This window comes from Capricornis sumatraensis, chromosome 4 (assembly GCF_032405125.1).
Source record: "Capricornis sumatraensis isolate serow.1 chromosome 4, serow.2, whole genome shotgun sequence".
Classification (NCBI taxonomy): domain Eukaryota; kingdom Metazoa; phylum Chordata; class Mammalia; order Artiodactyla; family Bovidae; genus Capricornis; species Capricornis sumatraensis.
In genome coordinates, this window is record NC_091072.1 from 151094504 (window position 1) to 151112063 (window position 17560).

Sequence of the window (17560 nt, forward strand, 5' to 3'; positions counted from 1 at the left end):
TGAGAAGCTTCTGGAAACTCTTTAGTCCATGACACAGAGGGTCCGGTTTATTTAGTTCATGTTCCTATTAGAATGGCTAAAACTGTCCTGAGGTCTCATTCCCAGAGGAAATCAAGCATAAACAAACAGCCTTCCCAGCCTAAGTTTCCCCTTGGCTGAACAAGTAGGACCAGATGTTGTCTGGGGTCTCTCAGAGTCCCATGACCCTCCTGTTCCAGGGGATTCCCCCAGCAGAATACAAGATTGCCGAGTACGCAAGAGGCAAGTGTGGCCTCTGCTCGGAAGGTCTTTAAGATGGACCCTCACCCCCTGGGATGACTGGACACAGGAAAAAGAACGCGTGACTTGTCAGACTTCCTCTTTTTCGTACATTTCTGTCTCCTTTCGCCATCCTCTCCTGTTCTGCTTCCTCTTTCCTTATGTGCTTCTATTCTCCTCCCGGTCCCACCTCACTTCCACCTCGCCGGCTATCCCTTCTTGCCAGATTCATGTCATCCATCCCGGGCCCCTCCGTTTATCCTGAGCCTCTACCCGCTCTCTCATTCGCCTCTCTCCGCCCCTGCCAGCCCTGCAGGAAGCCGAGACTCCTCACGAAGCCTGGAGGGCGTGGGAGGGGGAGGATGGGAGGGGGAAGGTGGGCCCGGGCGCCGCGGTCCCGCCCCCCGTGCGTGTGTGAATGTCGGTGTGGCGGTGACGCGGCGCCGGCGGCGGGAGGGAGGCGAGCGGACCGCCGGGGCTGCTGGGCTCGTGCGCGCCCTCGCGCTCCCCGCCGCCCGCCGAGGCGCAGGCAGGGCGCAGGCGGCGGCGGGCGGCATGGAGAGCCTGCTGGAGAACCCGGTGCGCGCCGTGCTCTACCTCAAAGAGCTCACGGCCATCGTGCAGAACCAGCAGAGCCTCATCCACACCCAGCGCCAGCGCATCGACGAGCTGGAGCGGCGGCTGGACGAGCTGAGCGCCGAGAACCGCAGCCTGTGGGAGCACCAGCAGCTGCTGCAAGCCCAGCCTCCGCCCGGGCTCGTGCCCCCGTCGCCGGCCACCGCCGGGGCCCAGGAGCAGCTCCAGGACCACGGACAACTGCCGACCGCCGCGCCACAGCCCGCTCCCCAGCAGCCCCCGCTTCAGCACCACGGACAGCTCCTGGCTCAGCCCCAGCCGGGCCCCAGCGGCAGGGCTCACGCACCCCAGTCGCCCCACCAGCACCCGGTGGCGCCCGGGGCCGTGGCTGACAAGGAGAAGGAGCGTCCCCCGAGTTGTTGCGCTGCTGCTGGAACCCTCCTTCAGCACAAATCCCCCGCCGCCCTCGGCAAGGGCGTCCTGAGCAGGAGACCCGAGTGAGTGGGGAAGAAGGCATGGGAACTGTTGTGGGAGGGAGAGAAGCTAACGGACGTGAGTGGGGGACGAGGGGGTAATCAGGTGCACCCGAGTCTGGAGGACTAGGGCAGTGTGAAGTGGAGGGGTGAGAAGATGCTTAGGGGCAGAAGTATGTCAAGGAGATTTGGGGGGAACGAGGGAACGACACCAGTGTTCGAGGGGTCTGGGGGATGTTGGAGCAAAAGAGGTCAGAGCAGGAAAGACATGGGGTGATTAGGGTTATTGAAAACTGGCAGATTTCAAAGGGGACAAGACTGGAGGCGAAGTTAGGGGAGAAGATTAAACTGAAGAAAAGAGAACAGTTGAATCTTTCTAAGTCGGGGAAAATCTGGATGGGAGTTTGGGTACTAAAATTATTTGAACGGAGAGGAAGATATGAAAAACAGATATGTTAAGAGCTTTAAAAAGGGCAGGGTCCAGGAAGAGTAGAACTGGGGTCTGAGGGGATTTGGGAGGCAGAACATAAGCCTGAGAGGCAAGATGATGTGAGAAGGAAAGGGGGCTGGATACAGAGGAAGAGGAGGGTGGGAGAAAGCATCTCCCAGGGGAACAAGCTAGCTCTTTAACCGATGCAGTGGGAGTCAAAGCCAGGAGTGGCTCATTTGGGGAAGCTTACTCTGCTCTGACCTGATTGGGCCCCTTTCTTCTGAATCCCCACAAATCTAGAGGGGTGCCAGGTAGCAGCCCACCAAGCCCATGGAGAATCCCTTTATAGTGTCAGGTCTGCATGGTTACAGCTCTACCCTCTGACTCAAGGAGGATTTCTATGCAGGGTGTTAGCAGTCGTGGAAAGGGAATAATGATGAGACAGTTAGCAAACAGAGTTGGCATTTGGATGTAATTCCTGTTATGGCTGGTGACTGCAAATCTTGTTTCCCCTTGGTTATTTGGTGAAAAGTGGAATCTCATGTTAGGTCCAGAGAGAAATATGCTTATTAGCCCCTAACAAGAAACTCTAGAACTTCAAGCTCTTTTTCTTTACATCCAATATCCATGAACTAGGGATATGGGAAGAAGAGAAGAAGACTGGAATATTCTCTCCTCTGTGTTGGGAAGGCTGTGACCATGTCAGCTTCCTTTCTCTGAGGAGACAGGTGATGGAAGAACAGCTAAGGGGAAATCAGAAGCTAGTCAGTACCTGACCCTGACAATGGGGATGCCAAGGAAGTTGGGGGTCGGAAAGGAGGAGAACCAAGAGTCATCTTCAGCAGCCTTGGCATGCTTTAACCTACAGATACTTGTGAAGATTTGACGTAGGCTCATTTTCTCCTCATATCTACTGCAGAGTTAGACAAGTGGGTTCAGGACACAGGGTAGATGTGACCAAAATCTTGGGTTCTTAAGAGAGGAAGATCCAGGATGACGCCACAGCGTTTGATTCAAACCCCAAGAAGATGCGGCTTTCTTTCCAAGCTCCTTCAATGGTCCATTGCTCTTCCTTCAGTGTCACGGTTTTCTTTCCTTATTTGGCAGAAAAAGCAGAAAGTCAGTTTTCCCTCACTGCCCATGGCTCAGCAAAAGGTGAAAAAAAATCTAAAACAAAAAAAACTACAAAATACCATGTGTTTCCCCCCACCCTAAATAGGGGGCGGAATTATTCCATTCCATTTCCTAGGGCAGCCACAGCTCCCAGGGAATCGCGGTTCCTCTCCTCACGCTCCTCGGTGTCCTCCTACTTTTCCACCACTTTCTCACTTTCTTTGCATCCCTTCGGGGACTGTGTGGGCAAGAAGGGTGGAGGAAAGCTCATTTCTCCTGAATAACGACTTTGCTGTGGCCTCCAAAGCAGCTTAAAGAGCCCAAACTCTCCTGCCCAGGGGCTCTTGTTGGGAACCCAGGGGTTTTAGGCATCATCTGGATTCCTATCCAGCCTCACATGTCACAACTGGAGAGAAACCATCATGTCCTCATCTTCCCCTCTCCCTTGTCCTGCTTTTCCTTCCCAAGGGAGTAGGACAAAAATAAGTAAATAAAATGGTGGAAGAGAGTGGAAGTTGTTGGAAATCTTTCAGGAAGTTGTGCCAGGTACCAAGAGGTTAACACTGCCAGCAACCCCTTCCTTTCTTCAGATCTGCCAGCTCACCCCTCCTGCTCCTCAAGCCTAGACACCCAGAGACTTAGAGAGCTCAGAAACAAATGCCTCACCTCCTCCCTCAGCTCCCTCCCTGCTTGGATGGGAAATCTTGGGCATCCAGGCAGACTAAATGCCTTTTGGACCACCCGTGTCTCCCCACTTTTCTGCTTAACTTCAGTCGAAGTTTCCCCCTGCAGAACCTCAGGAAGGAATCATCTTTGCTGACTACACGTTTGGCCCCATCCTGCTCTCCACCCACGACCCCCGTTTTGCATGTCTGTCCTTTTCTACCCAACCTCTCAGTACTGTTGGGTTAGATATGGGCAGCACTCCATGGACCAGATAAGACTGGGGGAGACAGAGCCGAGCCAGCAGCCCTTTTCCTGGGGCCTCTCCTGGGAATCTCCCTGCTGAATCAGTTCCCTACTGGGCATGCTGACGTAGGAGGAAGAGCTGGCAGAGGGGTCTCTCCATCATAATTTTGCTGAAATCCTTTTTTGTTTCTTCCTTTCCCTTTTCTGGCCTCAGTAGGGTGAGAATGCGGCCCTGGTGAGGTTGCTGAGGCAGGGGTGAGGGTTACCAGGCACTGTGAGACTTGTGATCGCACCACACAGCTTATCTCTTATCCCCAGAACTCATCTTCTTCCCTGAATCCAGGAGAGGCCGGAGCCCTGGGGACCCTGGGGCTGGGAAATAATAGATTGTTTAATCATCATCAGATCTCCATTAATATGCTGCCCAGCCTCTCCCTCCTCCAGCTAAGGGAGCTACGAAGCTGGTGGCCTTGGAGGTCAGGTCAAGGAAGCAACAATGTGGGACTGGGTGAGTGTAAAGACATCGGGAAGAATGACACCCAAGGGGTTAACATTCTTTCTCTGCTGCTTCCTGGCTCTTGCTAAGCTCCAGCCCCCACTGCTTTTGCCTCTTAATGAAAGCAGCAATCTAGCTTCCTCCTCTTTATTTTTTCAATCAAGGCTCACAGCCTCTACAGAATTGATTATCCCTTTCCTGGCTGGAGCCAGAGCTTCAGCCTGACCCAGCAAAGTCCCCTCCTCGCCATGGAAGCATATGACCCGGCCTGAAGCTCCAGGCTTCAGTGTGGCCACAGCTTCTCTGCTTGAGCACGTGTCCATCTGTCCACCGAGCCATGTGTTTAGAGCCAGTGGATCCCAGGGCTTGCCCAAGTCCCCATGTCCATGGGCAGAGGATTACTGGAGGCAGGCTAAGATTCTCTCATTACAATTCAAATTCAGCTCCTACCCTGGAGCTCCCCATCTCCACGGGGCCGTGAACTCTGAATGTGTCTCGGGAGTTCCTGTCCTCTCTGCTTCCTCCTTTGTCTTTTTAATATGTTCTCTCTTCCCCCTTTCATCCCTCCCCTCAAACACACCCTCTCCCCACATTTTCTTCCTTCCATCCTTTGCTTCCATGTAAGCTGTATAGAGAAGTCTCCCCCTCTCTGCTCCCATCCTAAGCATAAACTAAATCTTGGGTCATCTTCTGAGCACCATGGTCTTACGTTCCCCAGAGTCGGGGGATGGCAGGAAGACTACTAGAAGTGACTTCTAGCCTGTTGTCTGAGACCCTGATTGGAGCAGGCATCTGTGCTCCTACTGAATCAAGGCTGCCTGCCTGGAGGTGGCAGATCTCCAAGACGAGCCCCTCATGGGAGCTCTTAAGAGTGTGTGAAAGTCAGCTCTACTGTATCTGTTCAAAATCCTGCACTCTCTGCTGCAAAAAGACAGAAAAGACACAAATAGTCCGTGCTCAATGCACTCTAGACAGGGGTCTAGAAACGTCTTGGTAAGTGTTAAGCGGACTGCAGGTGGCCAGAGCCTGCCTCTATCAGAACAGAATGGGGTAAAAAAGAGAGCATACACAGCATATCCAGAGCCCGGAGAGAAGGTTTCTGAGGTTGGCGCCAAGGGTTTACGTGAGGAATAGTGAGAGGCAGGGACAGCTGGAGGGGGACAGAGCTGGGAGGAGTCGATCCAAGGAGATGTCCGTGATGCACCTCGATTACCATTCCCCACTCTGACCTACAGCCCCTCCCCCATCACTCCCCCCCCCCAAGGCTAAACTCATCAACATAGGAAGAGCTCAGTACTGGTCCTTTCTTCCCAGTGGCCAAAACCTCTGCTAGCTGAGGAAGTCACACTACGCTCTTATTCCCCAGCCTCCCTGTCCTCCTCTTGCCCATCTTAATAAGGAGGGGACGACACCAGGCTGGCCAGCTGGCAAAGGGGCCTGAGTGAAGGCTCGCTGAGAAGGGGGCTTGGGTGTCTTCTGCTCACCCAGAAGCTGGCACGGGCAGACACTCGTGGCGCTCTGCTGTCCCCTGCCTCTCTGAGGGCCCGGGCCACTGCTCCTTCCTCACTCTCAGCCCAAAACAACAGGACTCCAGAGAAAAGCCACCTGCGTGCCTGCTCCACCGCCACCTCCTTCCTTCCCCAACCCTTCTCGGAACCACATGGCCAACAGCAGAGGCCCTCGCAAGGCCATCCTGGCACATCTCCCTCTTGGCCCGAAATCCAGTGAGAGGAGCAGCAGTCGGTCCTGCTGATTCAGCAAATAACTATGCAGCCCGAGTTTCAGAGGTCACCTGTGAAAAAAGGCAGACAGGTCAGGTCTTGGGAGAGGGTGACATGAAAAATCGGGGAGAGCCAGACAACCAGCTGGACCTGGAAAGAGGCCTGAATCTTGGATTTAAACCCCACATAAGGAATTTTAGACACAGACGGCTCTGTTGTAGACCCTAAACGTTTTCCACTGGGGCCTGCAAGAACTCTCAGAGGGCCCAGGGTGGCAGCGGCTTAGCAAGGGGTATCTTAGGAACAGGTCCTGGGGACGCGCTCCTTGCACCTGGCAGACCCCCAAACGCAAGGCCATTTGGTGGGGCCTCTGAGGCTGGGGCCACCGTTGCAGCTTCCTCCTCTGCTTCGCGAGAAGCGTGAAGTGTGGGTTCCCACACAAGTTGCAAAGGGCTTCTCGTGTTCACATAGGAATGGAGGGTCCTGTCCACTTCAGGCAGCAAGGGCATTAACACACGAGTAGGAGGAGGAGGAGCGGGAGGGAGAAACTAGGTTGTTCAGGCCGAAAGGAACTTAAGGAAACCAGGTTGCTGTTGTTCAGTCACTCAGCGGTGTCTCTTTGCGACCCCGTGGACTGTAGCCTGCCAGGCTCCTCTGTCCAGGGGATTCTCCAGGCAAGAGTACTGGACTGGGTTGCCATTTCCTCCTCCAGGGGATCTTCCCAACCCAGGGATCGAACCTGTGTCTCCTGCGTTGGCAGGTGGATTTTTTTTTTTTACCGCTGAGCCACCTGGGAGTTTTCAAGATCCAGATGGTTCAGAACCTGGGCTTTGCAGGCAGGCATACCCGGGTATGAATCCTGCTCCACCAGCTACCAGCTGGAATGCCTTGCATTCATTTTTTCAGCTGTTACTGGAGTATAATTGTTTTACAATGTGTTAGTTTCTGCTGTACAGCAAAGTGAATCAGCCATGTGTATACATATATCCCCTCTTTTCCGGGTTCCCATTTAGGTCACCACAGAGCACTGTGTTCCCTTATACCTTCTTTGAGCCTTGTTTTTTGTTTTCTCATTTATGAAATAAGGAATAATATCTACTTTAAAGGGTTGTTGTAAAACATTTTAAAATTAGATTATATATATTCTAAGCTGTTCTGGGCACGTAGTAAGTGCTCAATATGCTGTAATATTTCTACAGATAAAGAAGCCAGGGCCCAAGTTTCATCCAGAGTGAGACCATAGCTATTGAGGAGAATCCAGGTTCAGGACTCCTTCAGGAAGTCTCCAGGCTACATTTCTTTTTTTTTTTTTTTTTTAATTTATTTATTTATTTATTTTTTTGGTGGCAAATTATGACTTGTTTTAATTTTTTTATTTTTTTTAAATTTTAAAATCTTTAATTCTTACATGTGTTCCCAAACATGAACCCCCCCTCCCCTCCCTCCCCATAACATCTCAGTGGGTCATCCCCATGCACCAACTCCAAGCAAGCTGCATCCTGCGTCAGACATGGACTGGCGATTCAATTCTTACATGATAGTATACATGATAGAATGCCATTCTCCAAAATCATCCCACCCTCTCCCTCTCCCTCTGAGTCCAAAAGTCCGTTATACACAGCTGTGTCTTTTTTCCTGTCTTGCATACAGGGTCGTCATTGCCATCTTTCTAAATTCCATATATATGTGTTAGTATACTGTATTGGTGTTTTTCTTTCTGGCTTACTTCACTCTGTATAATCGGCTCCAGTTTCATCCATCTCATCAGAACTGATTCAAATGAATTCTTTTTAACGGCTGAGTAATACTCCATTGTGTATATGTACCACAACTTTCTTATCCATTCATCTGCTGATGGACATCTAGGTTGTTTCCATGTCCTGGCTATTATAAACAGTGCTGCGATGAACATTGGGGTACATGTGTCTCTTTCAATTCTGGTTTCCTCGGTGTGTATGCCCAGCAGTGGGATTGCTGGGTCATAAGGTAGTTCTATTTGCAATTTTTTAAGGAATCTCCACACTGTTTTCCATAGTGGCTGTACTAGTTTGCATTCCCACCAACAGTGTAGGAGGGTTCCCTTTTCTCCACACCCTCTCCAGCATTTATTGCTTGCAGATTTTTGGATCGCAGCCATTCTGACTGGTGTGAAGTGGTACCGCATTGTGGTTTTGATTTGCATTTCACTGATAATGAGTGATGTTGAGCATCTTTTCATGTGTTTGTTACCAGGCTACATTTCTATGTGTGACCTTTCTTCAACCACCACTCAACCTCTGGACAGTGTGTACCAGATATATGAATGGGAGCCTGCCTTGAAATGCAGCTGGGCAGGACAAACCCGTCATCCCTTAGTGACCTGTGGTGAGGTCTCACAACTGAATAGCTGGGAACTGCTTCCTTAAGCCCAAGCCGAATTTCTTCAGCTGCATTTTCAGATTGTTTGCACTTTTCTTATGGACACTGAGGGGACCTGAGTCGCCGCCACCCAACACCCCACAGTGGTAACAATGACCTTGTCCGTCTTCTAAATGGGGAAACCACAGTGTCATCTCGTATGTGACCTTGTCAAGGACAACAGGGGAGGGTGGGGGATGGAGTCTGAACCAGGAGAATGCCTCCCGTTCACTGGAATGAAAGCTAAATCCATTTCTCCAAATTCTCGGATTCTGGGAATGGAAGGCAGACCCACCCTTTGCAGGACTCTGCAGTCAGAAAGGGAGACAGAGCAGGGAGGGGCTGAGAAAAGTGGGAGGCCTGACCCGACCTGGCGTTTTGGTGGAAGCTGGGCAGTCAGGGTGGCTGGGGGAGGACTCTGTTTCATTCTGGTCAAGCCTAGAGGGTAAAGGAGTTTCATCTTGTAAGGACTCTCTTAGCATAAATACCTTCTAGAAAAAGACAAGGGAAGACTGGCGTGCTGCAGTCCACGGGGTCACAAAGAGTCAGATACGGCTTAGCAACTGAACAACAGCAGCAAGAAAACAAATTGAAAAGAGAAGATGGAAAGGTGGTTGTGGCTGTGAGGCATCACAGGCAAAGACCTGTGTGTGTGTGTGTGTGTCTGTGTGTCTGTGTGTGTTTAGGGGCACCGGGTGGGCCAGGGCAAAGGCTGTTGTGCTGTTGCTGTTTAGAACATCCCATTGGGAGGGTTATATAACTGCCAGGCGGGGGCTGTGCTGAGCACTACCTTCCCTCCCCAGCAGGGGGCGGGCTGCTGTGGCCAGGAGGCCTGCAGGCCAGTGGAAGTCCTGCCCAGAGAAGCACCCCACCCCTGCCCCTACCAGGAAGGTGTCTACAGCCCCAGGGGCTGGTCGGCCTTGGGAGCTGTACCAGGGTCCCCCAGACCCTCCGAATGTCAGGCAAATGTCAGAGCTGAAAAGGTTCTAGAAGCTCATTTGCACCGAACTTCTCATTTGGCAAATGAGAAAACTATGGCCTGAGAGAGAAACGGCTGGTGCTTCCAAACTGATTAGAGGTCGAACTAGGTACAACTCAGCTTCTCCACACTCTTCATCCCGTGCTCTTGTCAGTATGCAGTGAGGGACTGAGAGAACCAGTCAGGGCTGCCCTGTGGGTGTGCAGGGCCAAACTTACCTCCAGTTACAGGGGATGAGGGCACCCAGGGAGGTCTCTCTGCCTTCCAGAACATCTTGCCAAGGCCAGCAATTGCACAGTTAGAGACTCCTTTGGGGACTTCAGGTTATCCCCCTTGTTAAAATGCAAATTCTCCTAGGACAGGAGAAAAACAACACGTTTGGCTCTAAAAGCATGGGAATTTATCTGAGCAGTGTCTGAGGACGAGCTTGACAAGGGAAGAGGATGTCTAACAGCTGGGGCAGGAGGTTCAGAAGGTGTTGAAGGGCTCACGAGGGAGGCTGATGAAGCCTAAGTGGTCTTCACGTCCACTGTATTTTGCAAGGAATTAGCACTGCTTGGCAAGCAAAGGGGAGGGACCCAGGGCACTCACTCCCACACTGGCTAGTCTTGAAATTATCTGCGCTGGAGAAGGAATACTTCCCCAATGAGCCCCATGTGTAAAATTCACAAGGCAGGAATCTAAGGAGCATCCTGGTGCTTGGTTAAGCAATTTTGATCCTTTCTAGCCCCTTAAAATAATATGTTAGATGGCAAAAGTCTCACACAACTCTAATGGGGTCTGTCATGGTGGGGGGAGATGTTGGCAGGCAGTAGGTGGATGTTACATGAGCTTGAGAAGGGTGGGGGATGGAGGCGAACCCAACACCTAGCAGTGTGTGATGAACAACATGAGAAGGAATAAGCTCTCAGTGTGTAGGGCACAGGCAGTCTCATCCATCCTTAAGTGGAGGGAGGAGGTACGGCGTCAGGGCTGAAGAAAGTCTCAGCTGGAGGGAGGTCCGTGAGGGGGTGGGCGGTGCCCACACTCATGGGCACAGTTTCCGCAGCTGAGCACCTGGGAAATGCTGGATCAGAGGCTCAGGTCTGAAGGCCAACAGGGGAGCGTAGATCCCACCCCAATTCTACCCATGAGGATAGAGAGCTCCCTCCTTCTTTGACCCAAGCCTCTGAGCAGTCCAGTCCTCAGCCTGGGAAGCTTTAGGAAGAATGAAGCATAAGAAAGCCTTGGAGTGTTCCAACAGACACACACACACACACACACACACACACACACACACACACATACAGACACACTCTTTCTCTCTCTCTTTGCACATGCACACACTCGCACACAGCCCATCAGCAGGCTCAACTAGAAATGGAAAACAGATCTAAGAGGACGGGAGGGAAAGGGAACCTGAGTTGCTGCCATGTCACCAGGCAGAAAAGAGACAAAGGAGAAAGGGTTGGATTCTGGGGTCACCGCCTGGCCTGGGAGCAGCCATGGGAAGCAGCAGCCAGGCTCCAGGCCTCTCCCGTTTCTCCACCAGGCGGTGGTGTGAGCTCTGGTCAGGGAGCCGCTAGGACGCTGCCGGGAGGGAGAGTGGGTGTGAGTCTGGCGTGGCTGCGTCTGGGGGACGGAGAAGGTGCGTCTTTGCTAGGGTGGGCCCGTTCCTGACTCCAGGCTGGAGGAGGGGGTGATGACCCCACCCCACAGCACAGGCCTCCTCGCTGCCTTCTCACCGCCCAGACTGCGAACGCTGTCCCAACTCTGGCTTCCTTCTTTCTCTGTGTGCTTGCTTCTCTCTGCTGCCCAGCCAGCTCCTCCTGGTCCCCCAATGGGACGAGTCTACAGCACCTCCACTTTCTCCCCCTCACTCTGCCTGGAGCGGGGAGGAGATTCAGCCTCTGGAGGCTGTGAGCTCCAGGAAGAAGCAGCTGGGCGGTACAGGGGCGAGGTATTTGGGACTCTGCAGAGGTGCTGTGTTTGGACGCTCAGGTGCTGGCAGCAGCAAGATGCTGGCCAAACCGCAGTGATCTGCTCTGAACTGGCCCGGTGTGGCCAGGGCCTGGCGCCCATGACCTCTCCAAGTTTGGGTGCAGCAGGTCAAACCAGCTGCCTCCCTGTTTCCAATCAGGAATGCACTCCCCATCCCAGCGGAGAGGCAAGGGAATTCCACAATTTCCTTCATGATAAATGATTCCAATCTACCACGATTTTCATTCAACACATCACTTCAACACAATGATTATTTAAAACAGCAACAAAAACTCAGCAGAGCAATTGGGAATCTCCTGGCTGTGTCTAACGTTTCTGGTGCACAGACTGGTCTTTAGGAACAGAGATGCCCGGGTGCTTCCAAATCGGTTTGCTGGGCATCCTGGATATTCTTGGAGCTACGCAACTCCTAAGGACCCGTGGGAGAGGGCCAAAGGGAATTCCAGAGGCACGTGAAGGCACCCTGAGGCAGCAGTGGAAGGGGTGGGTAGAGGACAGTTTCTTGGAGCAGCTCGACTGAACCCAGAAGCCAGGACTCCGGGGTCCTGTTCGCTGTGCCCACCCTCACTGACCCCAAGTGTGAACTGCTGCAAATCCACTCCCCTCTCTTCAGTGGGCCTTGGTGTCCCCTCTGCCCAGTGGGGACAATCGGTCTTTGCCCACCTCTGGGCCCCTCTCTGCCTACCGGTCACCGAGGCTGGGGCAAAGCTAAGCCGTTCAGAGGTCGCTGCAACAGGACCAACTTACCTTGGATGAGAAAACTGACTTCCAAATGCTAAGAGGCTCAAGAAGGGAGCTCTGAATCCGCTGGTTTTTGTTTTTGTTTTTTTGCGAGAAACGAAGGAGACAGACCTTGGGCCCCGTGCAGGGCGGCCAGGGCCCGCAGGTCGGGGAGGGTGGGGTGCATTCCACGGGGTCTTCCCGCTCCAGATTCTCAGGATTTGCAGGTTCCCGCCCCTCGGACACTGGAGCGTAAACCCCGGAGCAACCGGAGGGGAGCGCTCGGAGCTTGGGGAAGCCCTTCCGCGGGCGGCGCGTCCCGGGGGCTCCGCGGGGGCGGGCGCGCCGGGCCGGGCTCGGGGCTGCGTGGGCGGCTTGGCGAGCGGCCGCTGCGGAACATCCCGGCCCACGCGCCCCTCGGCGCTTCCCGCGGGGGCGGCGGGGCGCCCCCTCCTACCCACCCCCGCCCCCGCGTCGGGAAGCTGTGTGCCCCGCGCCCCTCCTGGCGAGGCGGCTGCTGAGTCACGCGCCCGGGGAGCGTGGCCGCTACCCTAACCTGCGCGCCCGGCGCCGCAGGGTGGGGAGGGGCGCATCTCTCGGGTCGGCTGCTCCCCCGCAGCGCTCCCCCTCCCCCCGACCCCGACCGCCCGCCGCCCGCCCACGGTGTCTGGGAGCATCCCAGCCGCGGCTTCCGGGCAGCGGGCCCCCCCCCAGACCCGACCCGCTGCCCTCCTCCGGGGGCTGGAGGCTGGGGTTCTGGTGGGGGGCGGGGGAAGTGGCGCTGCCCTAGGGTGCGGATGATCCAAGCTGGATGTCTCAGCCGGGACTGTGGAAAAGGCCATTGCCTTTCTGGGAGAAGCCGCAGGGGCAGCGAAGAGGATCGGGGATCAGGGAGGTGTCAGGGAGGTCGAGTTCTACTCAGCATCCACCTCACTAGCCTTCCTTGTACCCGAGTCACTTTGGCAGAGGATCCCAGCCCTGCCTTAGCTTGCCATAGCTAGATCAACCTAAAGGAAATCAACCCTGAATATTCCCTGGAAGAGCTGAAGCTGAAGCTCCAATATTTTAGCCGCCTGACGTGAAGAGCCAACTCCTTGGAAAAGACCCTGATGCTGGGAAAGATGGAGGGCAGGAGGAGGGGGCGCCAGAGGGTGAGATGGTTGGATGGCATCACCAACTCAATGGACATGACTTCAAGCAAACTCTTAGAGATAGTGAAGGACAGGGGAGCCTGGGGTGCTGCAGTCCTTGGGGTTGGGAAGAGTTGGACATGACTGAGCAACTGAACAGCAACAGAATCACATGGCCTTCGAGTTCTGGCCCAACCTGTGATGACTGTAGTAGTTCAGAGTGTGGCCTCCGGTTTGAGCCCTGACTCCATCACGTACTGATGTGACCCTCAGCAGTGACAGCCTCGATTTTCTTGTCTCTAAAATGAGAGTGGGAACAGTGAACTCCCCGAGGACCACCGTGATAATTTAGAGTCGATGCCAATAAAGTACCCAGCAACCTGGGCGCCTGGCCCAGTGGGGCCTCAAGGACAGCTGTTATCTGGGGCCCCCTCTGGCAAGAACTGGGTGGAAAAGTGTTTTTGGAAGAGAGAGTCTTCCAGAGGGCTCAGAACAGGTCTCCTCATTCTCTGACAGCCCCTCAAGTATTTGGAGGCAGTCAATTCTCCTTGGCCTTCCTGACCACTCTCTCTAGCTGCCTCCTTTGCTTTTAGACGAGCACACCGCGGCCTGTAATTTCTGCTCCAGGTGGGTCTGTGGGTGGCTCGGTCCCCTCAATCTGGCTTCTAGCTCCTAGAACATTGGGGCTGGAATGAACCCTGTGGCTCAGGAGTCAGATGTGGCCCGGCCAGCTGGGGAAGTGGAGTCCTTCCCTCAGCCCTGCCCCATCCGTGCAGGTTCTGGTTGCTGCCTGGCTCTGCGTGGCACCTAGGAACTCACTGGCTTTCTCAGCCTCGGGCCATAGATGGAGAAGCCACTGTTAGAGAAGCTCATTCTCTGGTCTGCTGGAAGCATTCTGTCCTTCTGCTCTGGCCCCCTGTCCTTCTGCAGGTGGCTTTCATTTTAAAACCCTACGTGCTGAACTTTTCACGTTTGGCTTTCATTTTGTCAGTCTGGCTGTGTTCTTTTTAAAGTTGAATTTGCTCTTTTCAAATAGGTAGTATCAAAACAGGAAAAGTGTTTCCTCACCTCTATTTTGCACCCACTCACCCCCAGCCCCTGTTCCCAGCAGCTACTGTTAGCAATTTCTTATATATCCTTCCAGGGATAGTCTCTGTGTGTGTGTGTGTGTGTGTGTGTGTGTGTGTGTGTGTGTGTATAGGCTTCCCAGATGGCGTTAGTGGTAAAGAATCCAACTTCTAATGCATGAGACACAGAAGATGTGGATTTGATCCCTGGGTTGGAAAGATCCCCTGGAGGAGGAAATGGCAACCCACTCCAGTATCCTTGCCTGGAAAGTTCCATGGGCAGAGGAGCCTAGGGGGTTGTTGTCCATGGGGCCTGCAAAGAGTCGGACACAACTGAGCACGCATACAGTTATATGTATATATATATTTGTTTAGATATGTATATATTTCATTTTGTACAAATGGTAGTATACTATACACTTCTCATCTTGCATTCTTCCCCTCTAATAATGTCTCTGGGTGATGCTTCCATATTCAGTATAAAAAGAGCTGTCTCATTCTTTTCAATAGCAATAAAGTATTCCATTGTGTGAGTGTGAATCTAGGTCCTTTCTTTTCGTTCACTGAGTGCGCGGAAGGCAAGCTCTGGGCAGCCTACCTCTGTGTAATCATTTGGGTGGGCTTTTCTGAGGGTGGGGATGGGTCGTGTGCAGGTAGGCAGGCATTATCCAGGGGCTCTGTTTGAACTTGGCCTTCCAGCGGGGGAACCTGCTGGTGGAGCTTTCTACAGACACTGGTAAATTGTGATAGAAATAGATTCAGGAAGTGGGCTTCCCTACCTGAAAACACTCCACTGCTCTTCCAGCTGGGCTCACTGTGTTGTCTGCCCTCATCAGTATTGGAGAAGCTGCCAGGATGTTATAACCTGGTTCAAAATGAGCTGAGAGTGAGTTCTACAGCCCACCTTCTCCAGGAAGTCTTCCTGAACTGATCTGAGAAATAAACTGAGCTTTTTATCATCTCTTCCCCTACTTGCCACTCCAGGCTGAACACACTCCAGTCCTTGCTGAGGGTGAAATTAATTCTTTATTCCTGTGGCTTAAAAGTGCTTATTTTCTTCTCTCTGTAAGTAAACATCTATGGCATCTGCATTCGTTCTTTCACTTAACAAATATTTATCGATTGTCTGCTGTGTGCCAGGTACTCGGATGTAGCAGCGAGCAAAATACCCCACATCACTTCATGAAGCTTAGAGGCAAAAAATAAATAAATAAACAAGGTTAAGAATTAAAACATATGTTTAATGGGATAAGTGCTCTGGGGAGGCCTGGGAATAAAGAGGTTTGCAATTTCAGAAGGGGTGCCCTGGGAAGGCTGGGAGCTAAGATGGTGCCTGAGTGTGCCCTGGAGAAAGGGTTCTGTGTGGTCTGGGGGAGGAGGGCTCCTTGCAGGGTCCGCAGCAGCAAGGGAGCGAGGGAGGCGGGGGGCTGATGGAGCACAAGGAGAGTGGTCTGAGGGGAGTCAGTGACCTTGGAGGGGTGGCAGTTGCGGGGCTGGGGGGCCGTGCAAGGCTGCAGCAAACCTTATAAGAGTCTCGCCTGGGATTTCCAGATCCACCAGGCAGTGTTTGGAAGTGCATGGGGACATTTTAGTTGTCACAGTGGCTGGCAAGGGTGGGAAGGGATCCTTTGCCGGCATTTAATGAGCAAGGGCTATGGCTAACATCCTCTACTGCTCAGGACCATCCCCACCAGGAAGAGTTTCCCTGCCCACAATGCCAGCGTTGCTTGATGAGAAACACTGATGGAGCCTTGGAACCTGTTGTGAAGAGTCTGGCTTTTACTTTGAGAAAAACTGGGAGCTGGTGAATGGTTTTGAGCAGAGAATGCTTCAAAGGGACCTCAGCTGCTGGGTTGAGCCTGGGTTGAAGATAGACTGAGGAGGAAGAAAGCTGGTGGCAGGGAAAGAAGGTGGGATGTTGTTGCAAGGTCCAGTTAAGAGACGGAAGTAGCTTGGACCAGGGGTTGTGGCAGTCAGTGGCGATAAACAGGCAAACCCACAGGGCTCCCTGAGGGATTAACGTGGGTATGAGAGAAAGAGGAGGTGAGGATGAGTCCAAGTGTTAGGGCCAAAGTTACTGCAAGGATGAGATGAGGATGTCTGTAGGGGTTGAGTTTTAGCCACGCTAAGTTGGAGATGCTTGTTAGACATTCAGGTGGAGATGGCCTTTGGATGGGCTAGAGATAAAATCTGGGGAGGGTGACACCAGCAAGGAATAAGAAAAGAAAACCAAAGAGGGCCAGTATGGCGCCTTGGAGCACACTGGTATCAAGAGGTGGGGAAGGGAGTGGAGAAGGAGCAGCCGAAGAGGGACAGAAGAGCTGGAGACCCACGTGGTGCCCCAGCAGAGAGGGGCCTCAGTGTGGAGGATGGGAGCAGAGCCACCCCCGTGACAGGGTGAGCAGGGAAGGCAGCCCACTGAGCAGCGTGCAGGTCACTGGTGACCCCAAAAAGCCCAACTTGGGTAGAGCAAGGGGTAGGGCAGAAGCTTGATGGGTGTGGAGAAGGGAAAAGAGACACACTGACCCAGTGTGAATTCTGGGCCTTACCTAGGTCCTGATTCAGATGAAAGTGAAGTGAAAGTGAAAGTTGCTCAGTCGTGTCCGACTCTTTGCGACCCCATGGACTGTATAGTCCATGGAATTCTCCAGGCCAGAATCCTGGGGCGGGTAGCCTTTCCCTTCTCCAGGGGATCTTCCCAACCTAGGGATCGAACCCAGGTCTCTTGTGTTGTAGCCGGATTCTTTATCAGCTGAGCCACAAGGAAAGCCCTGATGAAGCAACAGTAAAAAGACTTTTTTTTTTTTTTTAATGTTTTTAGCTGTCCCACGAGGCACTTGGGAGCTTCCCTAACCAAGGATCAAACCCACACCCCTTGCATTGGAAGCAGGGAGTTTTAACCACTGGACTGCCAGGGAAGTCGTAAAACAGCATTTTTAAGGCAATCAGGGACATTTGAACACAATATTAGGGCTTCCTAGGTGACACAGTGGTAAAGAACCTGACTGCCAATGCAGGAGACTCAAGAGATGCGGGTTCAATCCCTGGGTTGGGAAGATTCCCTGGAGTAGGAAATGGCAACCCACTCCAGTATTCTTGCCTGGGAAATCCCGTGGGCAGGGAGCCTGGTGGGCTATAGTCCATGGAGTCGAAAAGGGTTGGACACGGCTGAGCAACTAAGCACACAGCAAAAAGGTCAGGGATAGCAGACTGGCAAAGTTCATGTTTGAAATTTCCCTAAAAGGAAGTTTAGAAGATGACAGAATGCAAGGATCTGTAGAAAGTGAGTATAGAAAACTCTTTGATGAATT

At 52.9% G+C, this 17560-nt stretch overlaps 1 protein-coding gene across 1 annotated transcript in view; it reads left to right on the forward strand.

Moving 5' to 3' along the window:
- Nucleotides 1–813: 813 nt before the first annotated feature.
- IQSEC3 (IQ motif and Sec7 domain ArfGEF 3) overlaps nt 814–17560 on the forward strand; it is an 86930-nt gene continuing 70183 nt past the window's right edge. The window contains exon 1 of the mRNA XM_068971147.1: nt 814–1331. Coding sequence (XP_068827248.1) covers nt 814–1331 — 518 coding nt within the window. The remainder of the gene's footprint in view (nt 1332–17560) is intronic.